The sequence below is a fragment of the Pyrus communis genome, chromosome 16, assembly GCF_041283825.1.
Source record: "Pyrus communis isolate YQ-2024b chromosome 16, ASM4128382v1, whole genome shotgun sequence".
NCBI lineage: Eukaryota > Viridiplantae > Streptophyta > Magnoliopsida > Rosales > Rosaceae > Pyrus > Pyrus communis.
Genome location: NC_142580.1, coordinates 29,000,496 through 29,013,866, shown reverse-complemented (window position 1 = coordinate 29,013,866; position 13,371 = coordinate 29,000,496). Strand labels below are relative to the sequence as shown.

The window sequence follows — 13,371 nt, the reverse complement described above, 5'->3', positions numbered from 1 at the left end:
CAATCCAGCGCAAACAGAATAGGCATTGCAAATCGTATTAGGGCAAAACATTTAAATCAAGATCAAGGCAGACTAAGAATTAAAATTATGAAAGGGGGAACATAATATTACAAACGAAAGAAAAACAGCGGGCGCAGGTGCTCCTACATCCTACTGTTTATTGTCACGTAATCATATTTTACAAAAATGGCATCCACAAGAAATCACTTGCAGAGTGACCTATTTGTATAAATATCATATACACTTAATTTTGGTGAACGGGCAAGAGGAATTACAAGAGTTTGAATGCAACCGCACAAACGGAGAACAAAAGGAGCAAATTGCATCCTGAATCTCGTTGATGATGAATACGATGTCTGAACAAAGGCAATGTGGACAACAGATGTGCATGCCAGCTTCTAATTGTAGTCTTTCTGAAGAAAGAATGAACGAATGAATTGGCTAATGTACCTTCACAGATTCTGATTCCCTTCCACTGTTTGCATTACATATCTGATACAACAGCGATGTAAACGCAAATTCAGACTTGCCATCTGCACAAAGCCTTTTTACTCAGAGCTGGAATCGTAGAAGTCACTAGGGCATGGTGTCATGACCTCAGATTCAAGCAGCTGGACCACCCTGTGCATAGAGGGTCGATCTTCTGAAGTTGAAGAAACACATTGAATGGCGACGGAAAGCAGGGCATCGAGGCTTTCAGCTTGCACCCCTTCACACTGTGGATCAACAATTTCCCTTTGCCTATTTTCTGTGACCAGAAAATTTAACTGCAGAGGGAATTGCAGATAAATTAGAAGACCTAACTTGAAGAAACGATACCCATTCCAACAATGATATCATTAAGGAACTTTACATAATATTTACTTGACTGGAACAATCAATCAAAACCAAAATATTTTCTTTATCATTCTTTCACCTATTATATTCAACACGTGCAATTGATTTCCAACAGTTGACATGGATATGCAGTTCACAATTCACTATGCTTATACTATTCCCAACTAAATTTTATAAACGCTAAAACAAACATGGCCATACTGCAGTCAACTTTAGAGGACATGATTTACACTTGCTGATTTAGCTTCATGTCAAAAAGCAAATATTATTTTTGACAAAAACCACACATAGAGAGACATACCCAGCCAACAATGTTGAGGCCCTTCTCGATAAATGATGCATCTGTGGGTCGTTTTCCACTTAATACTTCAAGCACAAGGACCCCAAAACTATAAACATCAGTCTTTTCAGTTGCTCTGCCACTTTGCATATACTCTGCCAATGAGGTCATATCACTCAGGTTGTATATAAATTTAACAAAAACTGTATCGTACTACTTCAGAAATAACTGCCTGCACACACAAAGTTTTCCTCCCTTTGGGTAACAAAAACACATTTCATCAGGAAGCTGATTTGTAAGCATGTACATTACCAGACACCTATAACTCGAGCAGTTGTAAGTGCATGTAAATGCATTCAATCGTGTTTAGTTTTTACTTGGGAGTTCTATTGTATTGTTTGTTATTCTGCCACTGTACAGGCTGTTTTAGGCTGCTATGCTGCTCCATTTGGTTGTTTAGTTTAGTACACTTTTGTATCACTTACTACTCCAAATTTAATTATGCACAGAAACTTTTATGGAAGAGCGTGAAAATCTGCTATAGGTGAAAATCGTAATAATTTATTTCCATCTACCATGGATCTAGTCATTATAATAGGAAGTGATTTCCACACCTTTTTTGTCCCCCTACACACCCCTGCTTATTTCAAAGGGGAATCAATGGAAAGAATTAAACAGGGGTGTGCAGAATCATTCCCATAATTTATAGAACAATATCCACGTTCAGAGAGTTGAGAGCTCAGCATAACAAAACAGAAACTACAATAACATTTTCTTACCGGGAGCCAGATAACCAAATGTTCCCGCAACAATTGTTGTAATGTGCGATTCTTCGTCCTCCAACAGTTTGGCAAGTCCAAAGTCAGATACGCGTGCCTCAAGACTTCCATCAAGTAAAATGTTGCTTGACTTTATGTCTCGATGTATGATCCTAGGTGAGCAATCATGATGCAAGTAAGCCAGGCCTTTTGCTGCTCCCAAAATAATATTCAATCGTGCATCCCAATCAAGCTGCTCAGATCTTTCTGTTCAATGGTTTATGAAATATTATTGTTCCAATGGTTTATTTCCTTGTAACAAATATGTATAATGTGCAGTAAAATATTTTAAAAACTTTTATCAAGAAAAGTACATATGTATACCAAATACTGAGCCTGATCAATGCCACGTGTTCCTTTGATGGAGATCATGATGTGCATCTAAACACTTATGTGCAACATCACATGGTGAGTTTAGGTTATTAGACACATTTATGGTTAACTTTATTCAAGTATTTTTATTTGGATTCGTATAAACTCGAAGGCACCACTGTCCTTTTGTTGGACAGTTTTAAGTATTGAATTTCTTGCAGACAGTAAGTTTCCTTATATGGTTTCTTTTTTAATTTACTCTCTGTAACCTTCTCTTTCCGGGTCCTACACTCATTACCCCCCTAACTTCATGTATAGATAGTAACTTTATCATTCATCTAAACCAGATGCACATGCAACATGTTAAAGCAATGAAAATAAACACAAGAGAAGACATCTAACCGTGAAGCGCTTCATCAAGGCTTCCACCAGATAAGAAATCATAGATTAGCAACTTTGATGTGGGAGAATTGCAATAGCCCCTCAAATTCACTAGGTACCGGTGTTTTATACTTCCAAGAATTTCTAGCTCCCTCTCGAAAAAACGATCAAACCCCTCATTCATCTTTACAATTCTTTTTAATGCAAATACTTTGCCGTCATCCATTGCAAGCTTGTACACTGTTCCAAAGCCACCAACACCAATTATGTGTTCATCATTCAAAGTCTCTAACTTCTTAATTATGTCTTTAGAAGAATATGGCAAATCTCCATGAAACATTACAATTGATGCACCTGGAGCAACAAGACGTTGGTCAGATTTCAAAAACTAGGAACTCAACATTTGTTGACGTAAATCAAATATAAGCCAGAAAGTAACCAGTACCTCCAGTAACATCCATTGCAAGACCTTTACTGTCATGTTTACCGAACTTTTTATAAAGAAAGCAACCCCAGAAACACATGAGAGCCACCAAAAGAAGTGCACCCACAGTTGCTGATGCACTGATAAGTAGCCTACCAGAGTATTTCTTCTTTCCACCTTGATTTTGCTCTACAAAAGTTTCAATACTAAGTATGAGTACCATAATGTTGTCAGCACTTGAGATTCTCCAGAGGGAAATTTTAAAATTCTCCAAGGACTTCACCAACATGAGAAGTCATAGTGAAACCAAAATAATTTGAAGGCTTTCACGTTCTAAAGAGTCTCTAGATAATCACAAACATTGCACCCATCTATTTCACATCCAAGGAGGTTTACCTGAGCTTGGAGATTGGGAATTTGGTGATTCCCCAGGGACATCTTTGCATACCAGATTGATTTGTTTCCCACACAAACCACGATTTCCATCAAAGCTGCACAGAAATGTGTCAATGGCTCTAAAGAGCATGAAAATCATTGGGGACTACATTGTCATAGTTTAATAGAGGTATAACAGGTCAGTTAGTAACTGGGGCACAATAGAGATCTTAAGCTAAGTCCCACCATCTAGAATGTAGAGAGGCAATGACATGAGAATAATCCCTTCTCTTTTTCACAAACAAAAAAAAAAAAAAAAAAAAAAAAAAAAAAAAAAAAGAACACAACACTTTACCAGATGATTAGTACTTACGAGCTTTCAGGTAAGTTGGTAAGCATTCCATCAGATGGTATTGGTCCAACCAGAAAATTGTTTGACACATTGCTACAGGAAGTCAAGATTCCATTAAGCAATAAATTACATGATTTTATGTTCAATAAAACACCAATATTCAAGTTTTAACAAGACAGACAAGGAATTAGGCAACTCACAGCGCAACAAGCTTATCCAACTTCCCTAGTGACACAGGAATATTTCCACTGAGAGAGTTACTTGAAATATCTCTGCAATATAAAATCATAGAATAGTGATAAAATAATAACAGAGATATCCTCGACAACAACAACAAAGCTTTAACTGAAAGCAATATGACATAATGCTGAACTAGGAACGAAGAAACGTCAGAAGTGTCAAACAGTATCTTTAAATCCTACTTCACTAACTACAAGGTATAATATGAAACTCGAAATTTTATGCGTAGATTATTTTAGGCACAAATACGTTAGTCCTATGGTATCTACAGACTACAGTGGCATTCTTACATTTGGTGATGATGAGATAATTACTTAAACGTTCAACAATGAATGCATATCCTGATTGAAAATAAATTGCGTAGCCACAAATGTAGTAAGCACATCTACAAATCTACCTTGTTCAAATTATTCTTAACCCACACAGAAAATAGGTGAATGAAGTAAAAAATAAATTGAAAAACTTTTTTTATTGAACATTGATCAGCATGTTAGAAACAACTCACAAAAATTTGAGGGCTGACAGCTTTCCCAATTCACTTGGAATTAATCCACTTAAGTAATTACCCTGCAAGTATCTGCAGCAACCAAATAACTCAACTTCAGCATGATACAAACAGTATTATACAGTTCAAAATGGAACGCAGATATAACTACTGGAGACTTTTCTATTGAAATGTAAACAAATTATGAAAATTCTACATCCTATAACTGAAAATTCCATAACTGGATTGCCCAATTCAAAAGAAAATACAGATATTAATTGGGACTTTTTTTATTGCAAATGTCAATCAAATTGTGAAAGCTACAACTTGGTCAAAATATACTAAAGCACAAGTTAAATAAAAGATACTATGAAGGGAAAAGAAAAACACTAAAACTGCCTAGGCTCTGCCCAGTCCGCAAGGCACTAGGACCCTACCCGCCACCCAACTACCGCCTAGCAATTTTTAGAAGATTGTGTAGAAAGCATGATGGCTATTGAAAAAACATGGTACTGGGATGATAGAAAAAGGTAAGAGGATTGTTTGGTAGAATGGGCATTCAAGGTCAAACATAATGCAAATGGTACCATAGAATGAAAGAATGCACAACTAGTAGCCAAAGGATTTATTCATAAAGCTACAAATGTTTTTTTAAAGGAAGACTTATGGTACCAATTATCAGAGACACTTTTGCTCCACCTGCCAAGATGAATTTCATCTATGTCTTATCCTCTTCAACAACCATCCAAGATCGGTATCTTTTTTAGTTTGTGTGAGGAATGTGATCCCTGGTGGAGGAAGTTTATATTGATGGTCTCGGAGTGCATGTGAACGAAAAAAAATCATTTTTTTTTCTTTTCATAAATAAAGTACAAAAAAGAAAAGAAAAAGATGTGCACGAGGTCACATCTGAAACTGTGCAGAGCAGCAACACACAGAGGATCAACTAGGAGCACTCTTTGCCACTCTATCTTATTATTTGTGAGTAAAAATTAGGATAAATATACCATTTTCCTACACTATATCCATATTCTATAATATGGTATTAATTGAAACAATTTTCTAGTGCTTGGTTTGACGAGTTTCAAATAACTATGCCAAGTGTGAAAATTGGTTATAAACTAAGCTGTACTAGTCACACTGTACTTATTTTCCATTTTCAAGGTAATAAAGCAGCTCCTATTGTATTTTGTGATACTATTGTTGCTGGGAATGATGTTTAGGAGATGTTGAAAAACTCACTTTGTCAATGAATATGAGAAAGATCAAAGGGTTGGGAGAAATTAAATAACTTCTTTGTATAGAAGACGTTGCCCAGGAAAATGCATATTCCCAAACAAAATGCATCTTCTTCAAGATAGAGGGATGCTAGGTAAACCAGTTGATACTTAAAATGAACCAATCATGTTGATGAAAGGTATTAAAAGCTTAATGTAAAACTTATCTACCTTTTGGACACATATTCTGATATTGCTTATGTTGTGAGTGTAGTCCGCCAGTTTATGCATGCACCCCATTCTCCCCATCCAGAGGTAGTTTTACATGTGATATTTGAACTATGCTCCTGGATAGGGATTTTTATTTTCAAAGAATGGACACTTAAAGGAAGTATGCAGGGGCACCTAGGAGGTTGTTTCTGTTGGTGATAGAAGGTATATTCTAAGCTACTACACCTTCATTGTGAACATTGTCAGCCAGAAACTAAGAAACAATCAATTGTTGTGATATCAAGTGCGAAAGCAGAAATTTCAGGTTATGGGTTACGGGACTTGTGAATTATTATTGGTTACACATATTGTTCAAGGAATTGAATTTTAAACAAGCTGTTCCTGTGAAATTTCATATGGATAATAAGCCTTCAATCAGTATAACTCTCAATTCTACTGAGGATGATAAGACCAAAATTTATTGAATTTGTCTAGAATTTTATTAAGAAGAGATTAGATGCAATAATTATCCCTGCACTAGTTGTCACGACAGGAGATATTAGATTCTCACAAAAAGCCTTCTGAAGTAAAGTTTTTCATTCAACTATAGGCAAATCACTGTTATTCAACCAATTTTTTTGCCAAATCACATTATCAAACGATCTCCGACCACAACTGGTTAGAACCATATACAAACATCATGCAGTAGTGAACATGAGAACAATTATTGTAAGATAACAATTCGCGCAGGTGGACTTACATTCGCTCCAACTGTGTGCAATTCCCCAGATCTGAAGGAATAGTCCCATAAAAGTTGTTGTTATGAAGAGCTCTACAACATGATACATCAGACATAATCAGTCAGAGAAGAAAATTTGATATAACAAAGATACATCAATTACCATAACTGCTATTATATCTCTTAACATCACATACAAAATCATTAGCTGATCTAGCTTCCCAAGGCCTGGAGGTATATATCCACTTAATTTGTGACCAGCAAGACTCCTGCAAGATACACCATGAGAAACAAACTCATAACTGTAACACACAAAATTTACGACACTAATGCATTGTAACCTTTTTTTAATTTTAAAAAGGATGAAAATTTATTGAAAAGTGGACACATCTTTATTTAAAAGGACAGAAGGTTTAAGCATGATACGCCCTCCGCAGATCAAATGAACAATAAATTAGGTCTCAATCGTCTATTTGCGAATGGGCTAAGTAATGTATATGCCTCAATGCCACTGTACAGGTAGGATATCCATTCAATCAAAATGACCCCCATTAGATAGTTACGTTACACTACTTTTCATTTTATATTATTTCTGTTGTGGGGTTACTTTTAGTTCTCAGCCTCCTCAATTTGCATTATAATAGAAAAAAATAGCATTACTTATTTCATTTCAACCATATAGTCCATGACTCCATGTAAGAGCCAAAATCATACACCTCCAGAGAGCCACAGCTTTCTTGTTACCCCCCAAGAACAGAGCATTATATTCCAACAAAAGATAATAATCTCATGGGCAAGCCTGAAAATACCAAACATCCTCAAAACCAAGACTATGTCTTATGAAAGAACAATGTCGAAAGAGGTGCCCATCTCCAATGTGGAGATGAGAAATACATAATCTTTTGTTCTTTTAGTAGGAGACAAGAACTTGTAAAAAACAAATACAGGATATCAACCACAAGCGAAAAACAAAAACCACAACCATAAACATAAATCCCATGAAACAAGTGTTTGTTCGACAAGCACAGAAAGTGATTAACAAAACATAATTGTAGGCATTAACACTCACAAGTAGATTACTCTCTTTGTTTTGTCATCACATTTCACTCCTTTCCAATTACATGGATCAGGATCTTCTGGTCTCCATCGAAGAAGGATACCATCTGAACTAACAACTGCTGTCCTGAAGCTTAGAAGTGCCTCACCTACAAATAGATGAATATCTATATCAGATTATGGCATGTCGTATCCTTTGATTGACCAATATCTATAATGTAATAACTCTATTTGTTAAAAAAATCTATTTGTTAAAAAAACAAAAGAAAGAAGCCATAATGTAATACCTGCTCAAAAAATATACTTGGCCACTCTATTCTATGATTACAAACTATCCAATCTTTTTAAATTTCTAGATACACTAGCACAACCAATTTTTCAACTTAAGTAGATGTAAACACTACTATGGACACATACTTGGCATCACTGAATTTTTTTTACCATTCCCCGTGGTATAAGATGTCACTGTGTCAGAATATCTTCAATATTTTCTCATCCGTTATAATTTGGTACGCGTCAAGATAACTCAAAATTTAAAAAAAAAAAAAAAAAAAAAAAAAAAGGAAAAAAGAAAAGAAAAGGACAAATGAAAAACTAAAATATGTCAAATTACCATCAGGACTGATAGCTCTAATTTCGTTCCTTGTTATATAAAGCAATAGAACGTAAAGAAGCCAGAGCCCTCTCCATTTCACCAAAAAGATGCCCATAGTGGCACTGGTCCAGCATAATACAGCAACAATAATTCATCTGTCAAGCCAAGGTTTACAATGCTTCCTTCTAGTTGACGTTGACATCCAGCAGCTGGAAATGAAACAAAAAGGAAACCTGAAAATGAACATGACTAATTTTAATAGCAGTTTGAACGCGACCAAAAACGAATAGCTGCTTGCTCATCCATTCCAATACATCACACAATATTATCTGTTAGACTTAGCAAATGATAGTCACGCTCTACACTTCAATCTTAACCAATAGAATTCCCATAAATGGGGTGCAAAATGAAAAGGAACTATACAGGCATCATGTACAATTAAATTACGACACACACGGTAAGTAATAAAGTAAAAGTGCATTCACGAACTAGTAAAGCACATATTGCAAGAAAACAATATACAACCAAATCTAAAAAGATACAAGGAAAGACAACGAAACAGTAAGTCCTTGCATATTGATCCGGGAAAATGGGTATTAAACCGTCAAAAGCCAACGAAATTGAGCACGAAATTATCCAATATGTAATTCACTACAACAAGCTCACAGCAATCAGGGTTAATCAAACAATGTCAATCAATAAATGCAATTAGTAAATCGAATAATGCATCGAAATTATCCTAAAACAAAGAAGGAACATCCACAAACACAACATCTTAAGCTTCATCATCAACTCTTCAATTTTTCAAATTAGAAACTTTTGAAAATCCATGTCCACTGCCGGTCCTAAGAGTTAAAACCAAGTCAATTACCCTCCAATTCACTAGTAATTACAAGGGAACACAGTTAAGCTTAGATGGTTAAAAAAAGGTAAAATCTTGAAGTGAAATTGAAGTCAGATTTACCGATAAATGTTGAAAGATAAAGAGGCTGCTCTGGTTTTTGATCGATCTGAGACGAATGCAATGCAGATTGAGCAATTGAGCAGCGGCGGAGAGACGTAAGCACCAGAAGCCAAAACGACACCGCACCACTCTGTCTGGCACTCCCCAGTCTCTGAGATTTGGGTGATGCCTAAGCCGAGAGAGAGAGAGAGAGAGAGAGAGAGAGAGAGAGAGAGTGTGTGTGTGTGTGTGTGTGTGTGAGACAGAGAGGAGGTGAGCAAGTGGAATTTAGAAAATAAATAAATAAATGATTGGAAAAGAGAATAAGCGAGAACAATGAAGGAAAGTGGTTTCGCACGAGTCTACGCTGACCTTCCGTACGTGTGCCGACCGACACCCTACAAGGCTACAACAACATTAAAAAAATGGGGAAGCTGATCATCAAACAAAAAATCCACAATTCCTCCTGTTTCGTTTTAGGGTTTGGTTTTCTTCGGGTTTCTCCTCCGCCGCCAAGCCCTCTCCCAATCCAACCAAAATTCCTTCTCCTCTGGCCACAAAATCGATTGGGAATCCCACACCATATAGGCATCCTTGTTCTTCCCCCAAAAACCAGCACAAATTCTCGTCGTTTTGCATCAACTATGAATATAATCTCATCCCCTTCCGTCGTCTCCGCCGTCGTCATCTTTGAGATTGAGAATCTTCGTGTCCTCGGTCCCGGCTTGAATCCTTTGGCTCCAAACTACTGCATGGCCAATCATTCTCGCTAAGTCTCTCTCTTTCACTCTCACGCCCTTCCTTTTCAATATTGTTCTTCCGGTCCCTTTTTTTTCTTTTCCTACAAATTATGTAAATCTTGTGTTCTGGGGTTGAGATTTGTTGTTGTTGTAGTTGCATAAAAGAGGGCTTGTGTTTTCTTTGTTGGTATCAAATCGTGCGTTTTTGGGTTGTGGATTGCCCCGAGAGACGGAGGTAATGGGCACGCTCAGGCGGTCGTTTAGGTCCAGTGTGGACATGGATGATAGAGGATGGACTCTGCTTCATATTGGTTGTCGAAAGGGCGACCTGAAACAGGTAAATTCTATGTTTTCGGTATTGAGAATGTTGCTAAATGTTTGGTTGTAAAGTTGGAAAAGCGTTGCGTGATTTGTTAAGATTTGGATGTTGTAATATCTTGTTTAAGCTCATAACTGCTATTAGCCCTGCGAATCTAGTTTATTGTGTCATTGAACGGAGCCGGCTACATAAAATTTGCACAACTAATATACAATACGACGCGATGATAAAGTCCCTTGTTGAGATTGTATTGGATAATTCTTTTCTATTCTAATTGATAGAAGAGAGAAAAAGTGTAGTCTCAGATTATGATTTGTCTGGATGATAAAATAGTATCAGAAAATTTGCAACGTCAAGGTTTTCTATACGCTTTGCAAGGTCTAATTGGTCATGGACACAATCTGCATTATTTATGCGTTACAACTATAGATATATTTGTGCGCGCGCTATGGTAGGTGGACCACAATCTGGATTTGACTTTTGAGTAGAAATTGCATAATTTGGCTTTAGGATTAATAATTAACTTATACAAATTCCTCCCTTAATTAACCAAACTTATACGCTACTGTAGATTGCGACTCTAAAGCGACTTAAGAGTTGCAGATTCTTACTCAAAATTGGCTTCCAGAATACGAAATTAATAACTGTAAATTGACTTTCAGATTGCTACTCTAAATCGTGAAATTGATAAATAACTTGTTAGAGACTTGTGTATTGAATGGAACTCTCAGCTTTTTTAATTCTTCTTGTGGTTTTTACTTATATAACGAGTAAAATGAATTGTGTTCCTGATGAAAGCCCACTTGTTTTGTCTTATTTGGTTGCTTTTCTGAACACCTTCTAACTATGGTAAATTAGGAGAGAAAGTGCAGGTCTCTTTTGGGGACTTTCCTGACAAAAAATAAAAAGACTTAATAGTAACTTAAGTGGCTACAAGGAAATGAAAATCAGCGCCCTGGTCAGAAGTACAATCTATTTTTTAAATGGGTAATGCTAGGGAGACTAAATTTGCAAACTAAATGATGTGTCACCAATAAGAAATAAGCATGTTAATCAACACTTAAGTAATAATTCAATCATCAACTTCCATGTCATTTAGTTTACAAAATTTAGTCTACACATTTAGTCTCCCAAGCATTACCCTTTTCAAATTAATATGAAACACAAGCTTTGTGTTTTCTTGAACTTTTTTTCACCTGCTTTGCCCCAACTAATTTGTTAATTATTTAAAATTTTTCTGTCTGTTCTTTTCCTCCGGCAGGTGAGGCGGCTTCTTGACGAGGGAATGGATGTGAATGCTGCTGCTTGGGGTCGCAAATTGAAAGGGGTTACCCCTCTCCACCTAGCTGCTGAGGGTGGTCATTTAGATGTTATGGATGAATTACTTGAGCGTGGAGCTAACATTGATGCCAGAACTAAGGGTGCTTGTGGCTGTAAGTAGCGTCACCCTTCCTTTTTTTTTGTTTTTTCTTTTTTTTTCCTCCTGAGTAGCTATTTTCAAGTTTTATATGTTTTAGTTGAGAAGATGAAGAAATTGTAACAGTTAAGGTATTATCTGACGCGTTCTGCTTCCTTTATTTGTTGAAACAGGGACTCCGCTTCACAGTGCAGCCAAAGAGAGGAGGAGGGAAGCAGTGAAATTTCTGGTAGAGAATGGAGCGTTCTTGCCAGATGACATGTATGATTGTAGGTTTAACCCTCCCCTCCATTACTGCCCTGGGCTTGAGTGGGCTTACGAGGAGATGAAGCGTCTTCAGCTAGAAAGTGCATCATCAGGGGAGAGCTCTTGCAGCTCTGAAAGCTAAGTACTGCTGCGGTTTCGTCACAGTTGGTTTGTTGATTGGTCTTGTCTATATAAATATATAGCACAGAGATAAATAAGATGCAAGATGCGCCTGAGTCACCATCTTGTGTGTGTTTGGTTGCTCCTGTCTTGCATGAAGGATGTTCTGGTGTACTTATAAAAGTCTTTATGTCGTTTCGAACATTATCATGGGCGCTATTATGCTCGTCAAGGGAACTCTTGTAGCTCCGAAAGCTATTGATTGTGTGGACTTGGCTTTTGGCTTTTGTGTCACCGTGTCTGTATGTTTGGTTCCTGATGTTATGTATCCGAGATGTTCGAGTGTGGTATGATGGATTGGATACCCTTACAATAATGTTATATGATAATAATGATTATGGCCTACATGCACCCTCCTCCTTTCTTTGATACTTCGATGAATTATTCGCGGCGCATATGGTCGTTTGACATTGTCCAAGGAAATCTGGTTCTCGCTAACCTGGATTTGAATTTGTCTATGCGGAACACCTCCTTTTTAGCCTCTCACAGCCCTGTTTAACCGTATTGGTTTTTGTGTGTTTTATTCAATCCGACGGTTAAAAATAAAGAAGTTTGGGAAACAAGACACGCAAAAATCACCACCGTTGGAACTTTTCGGGAACACCAAGATAATACATTTAGCACAGGGTACTCTTAAACATGATAGTGACTAACAAAAAAACTAATCAAGATAATACATTTATGCTCATATCCTTCTCCAACGGGTATGAGCATAAATGGTTATTGGTAAACAATCAAGGTTATCCATTTGCCATAACCTTTGCCCATTCCTACTTGTAACATGTTTATGACAGTTCTTTTATTTTATTTTTTTTTTATTTTTTTTTATGCCTCCATAGAAATTCAAACTTGGATTAAGGGTTAAGGGTTTTAAACCTTTGCTCGCTTTTCACCAGACTAATCCTTGGGTTTATTACAGTTTTTTTGTCAACAAATGTTATATGTGAAATGGGGCTTCTCAGTTGGCCATTGAAGTTGAAAGTCGTTCAAGTGATCCCAAATAATTATTGCTTCTCCTCCTCCCCCACAACCCCCCCCCCCCCCCCCCAAACCACCCCTCTTCCCACACTACACCACACATGCGCTTAATTACTTACTCTTGGTATTGGATCGCATCGCATTATTTTACACAGTAACATATTCGTCGGCCTCCTGAATATAAAGTTTTATGCACTATATCCGTCCCATTACTTTTGTATACACACA

General features: G+C 36.8%; 2 protein-coding genes across 3 annotated transcripts; one reads left to right on the top strand and one right to left on the bottom strand.

The window, feature by feature from the left end:
• Nucleotides 1-50: 50 nt before the first annotated feature.
• On the bottom strand, nucleotides 51-9,425 carry LOC137730701 (LRR receptor-like serine/threonine-protein kinase FEI 2). Of its 2 annotated transcripts, none has more exons than XM_088688211.1 (14): nucleotides 9,285-9,425; nucleotides 8,339-8,529; nucleotides 7,739-7,874; nucleotides 6,867-6,938; nucleotides 6,691-6,762; nucleotides 4,525-4,596; nucleotides 3,980-4,051; nucleotides 3,801-3,872; nucleotides 3,449-3,543; nucleotides 3,074-3,241; nucleotides 2,650-2,982; nucleotides 1,897-2,142; nucleotides 1,139-1,272; nucleotides 51-767 (listed from the first exon to the last, which is right to left on the bottom strand). In XM_088688211.1, exons 2-14 carry the CDS (start codon nucleotides 8,433-8,435, stop codon nucleotides 549-551), a joined length of 1,788 nt encoding a protein of 595 aa, XP_088544337.1. In that variant the 5' UTR covers nucleotides 8,436-8,529; nucleotides 9,285-9,425; the 3' UTR covers nucleotides 51-548. The 2 variants fall into 2 exon arrangements, with proteins under 2 accessions (XP_088544337.1, XP_068325762.1); XM_068469661.2 differs by having other exon boundaries at nucleotides 8,339-8,553; nucleotides 9,285-9,424.
• A 247-nt stretch (nucleotides 9,426-9,672) lies between these two features.
• Nucleotides 9,673-12,510, top strand: LOC137730702 (phytochrome-interacting ankyrin-repeat protein 1). The gene is made up of 3 exons (XM_068469662.2): nucleotides 9,673-10,340; nucleotides 11,584-11,755; nucleotides 11,913-12,510. The coding sequence occupies exons 1-3, from the start codon at nucleotides 10,242-10,244 to the stop codon at nucleotides 12,125-12,127; spliced, it is 486 nt and encodes a 161-aa protein (XP_068325763.2). The 5' UTR covers nucleotides 9,673-10,241; the 3' UTR covers nucleotides 12,128-12,510.
• The last annotated feature ends 861 nt before the right edge of the window (nucleotides 12,511-13,371 follow it).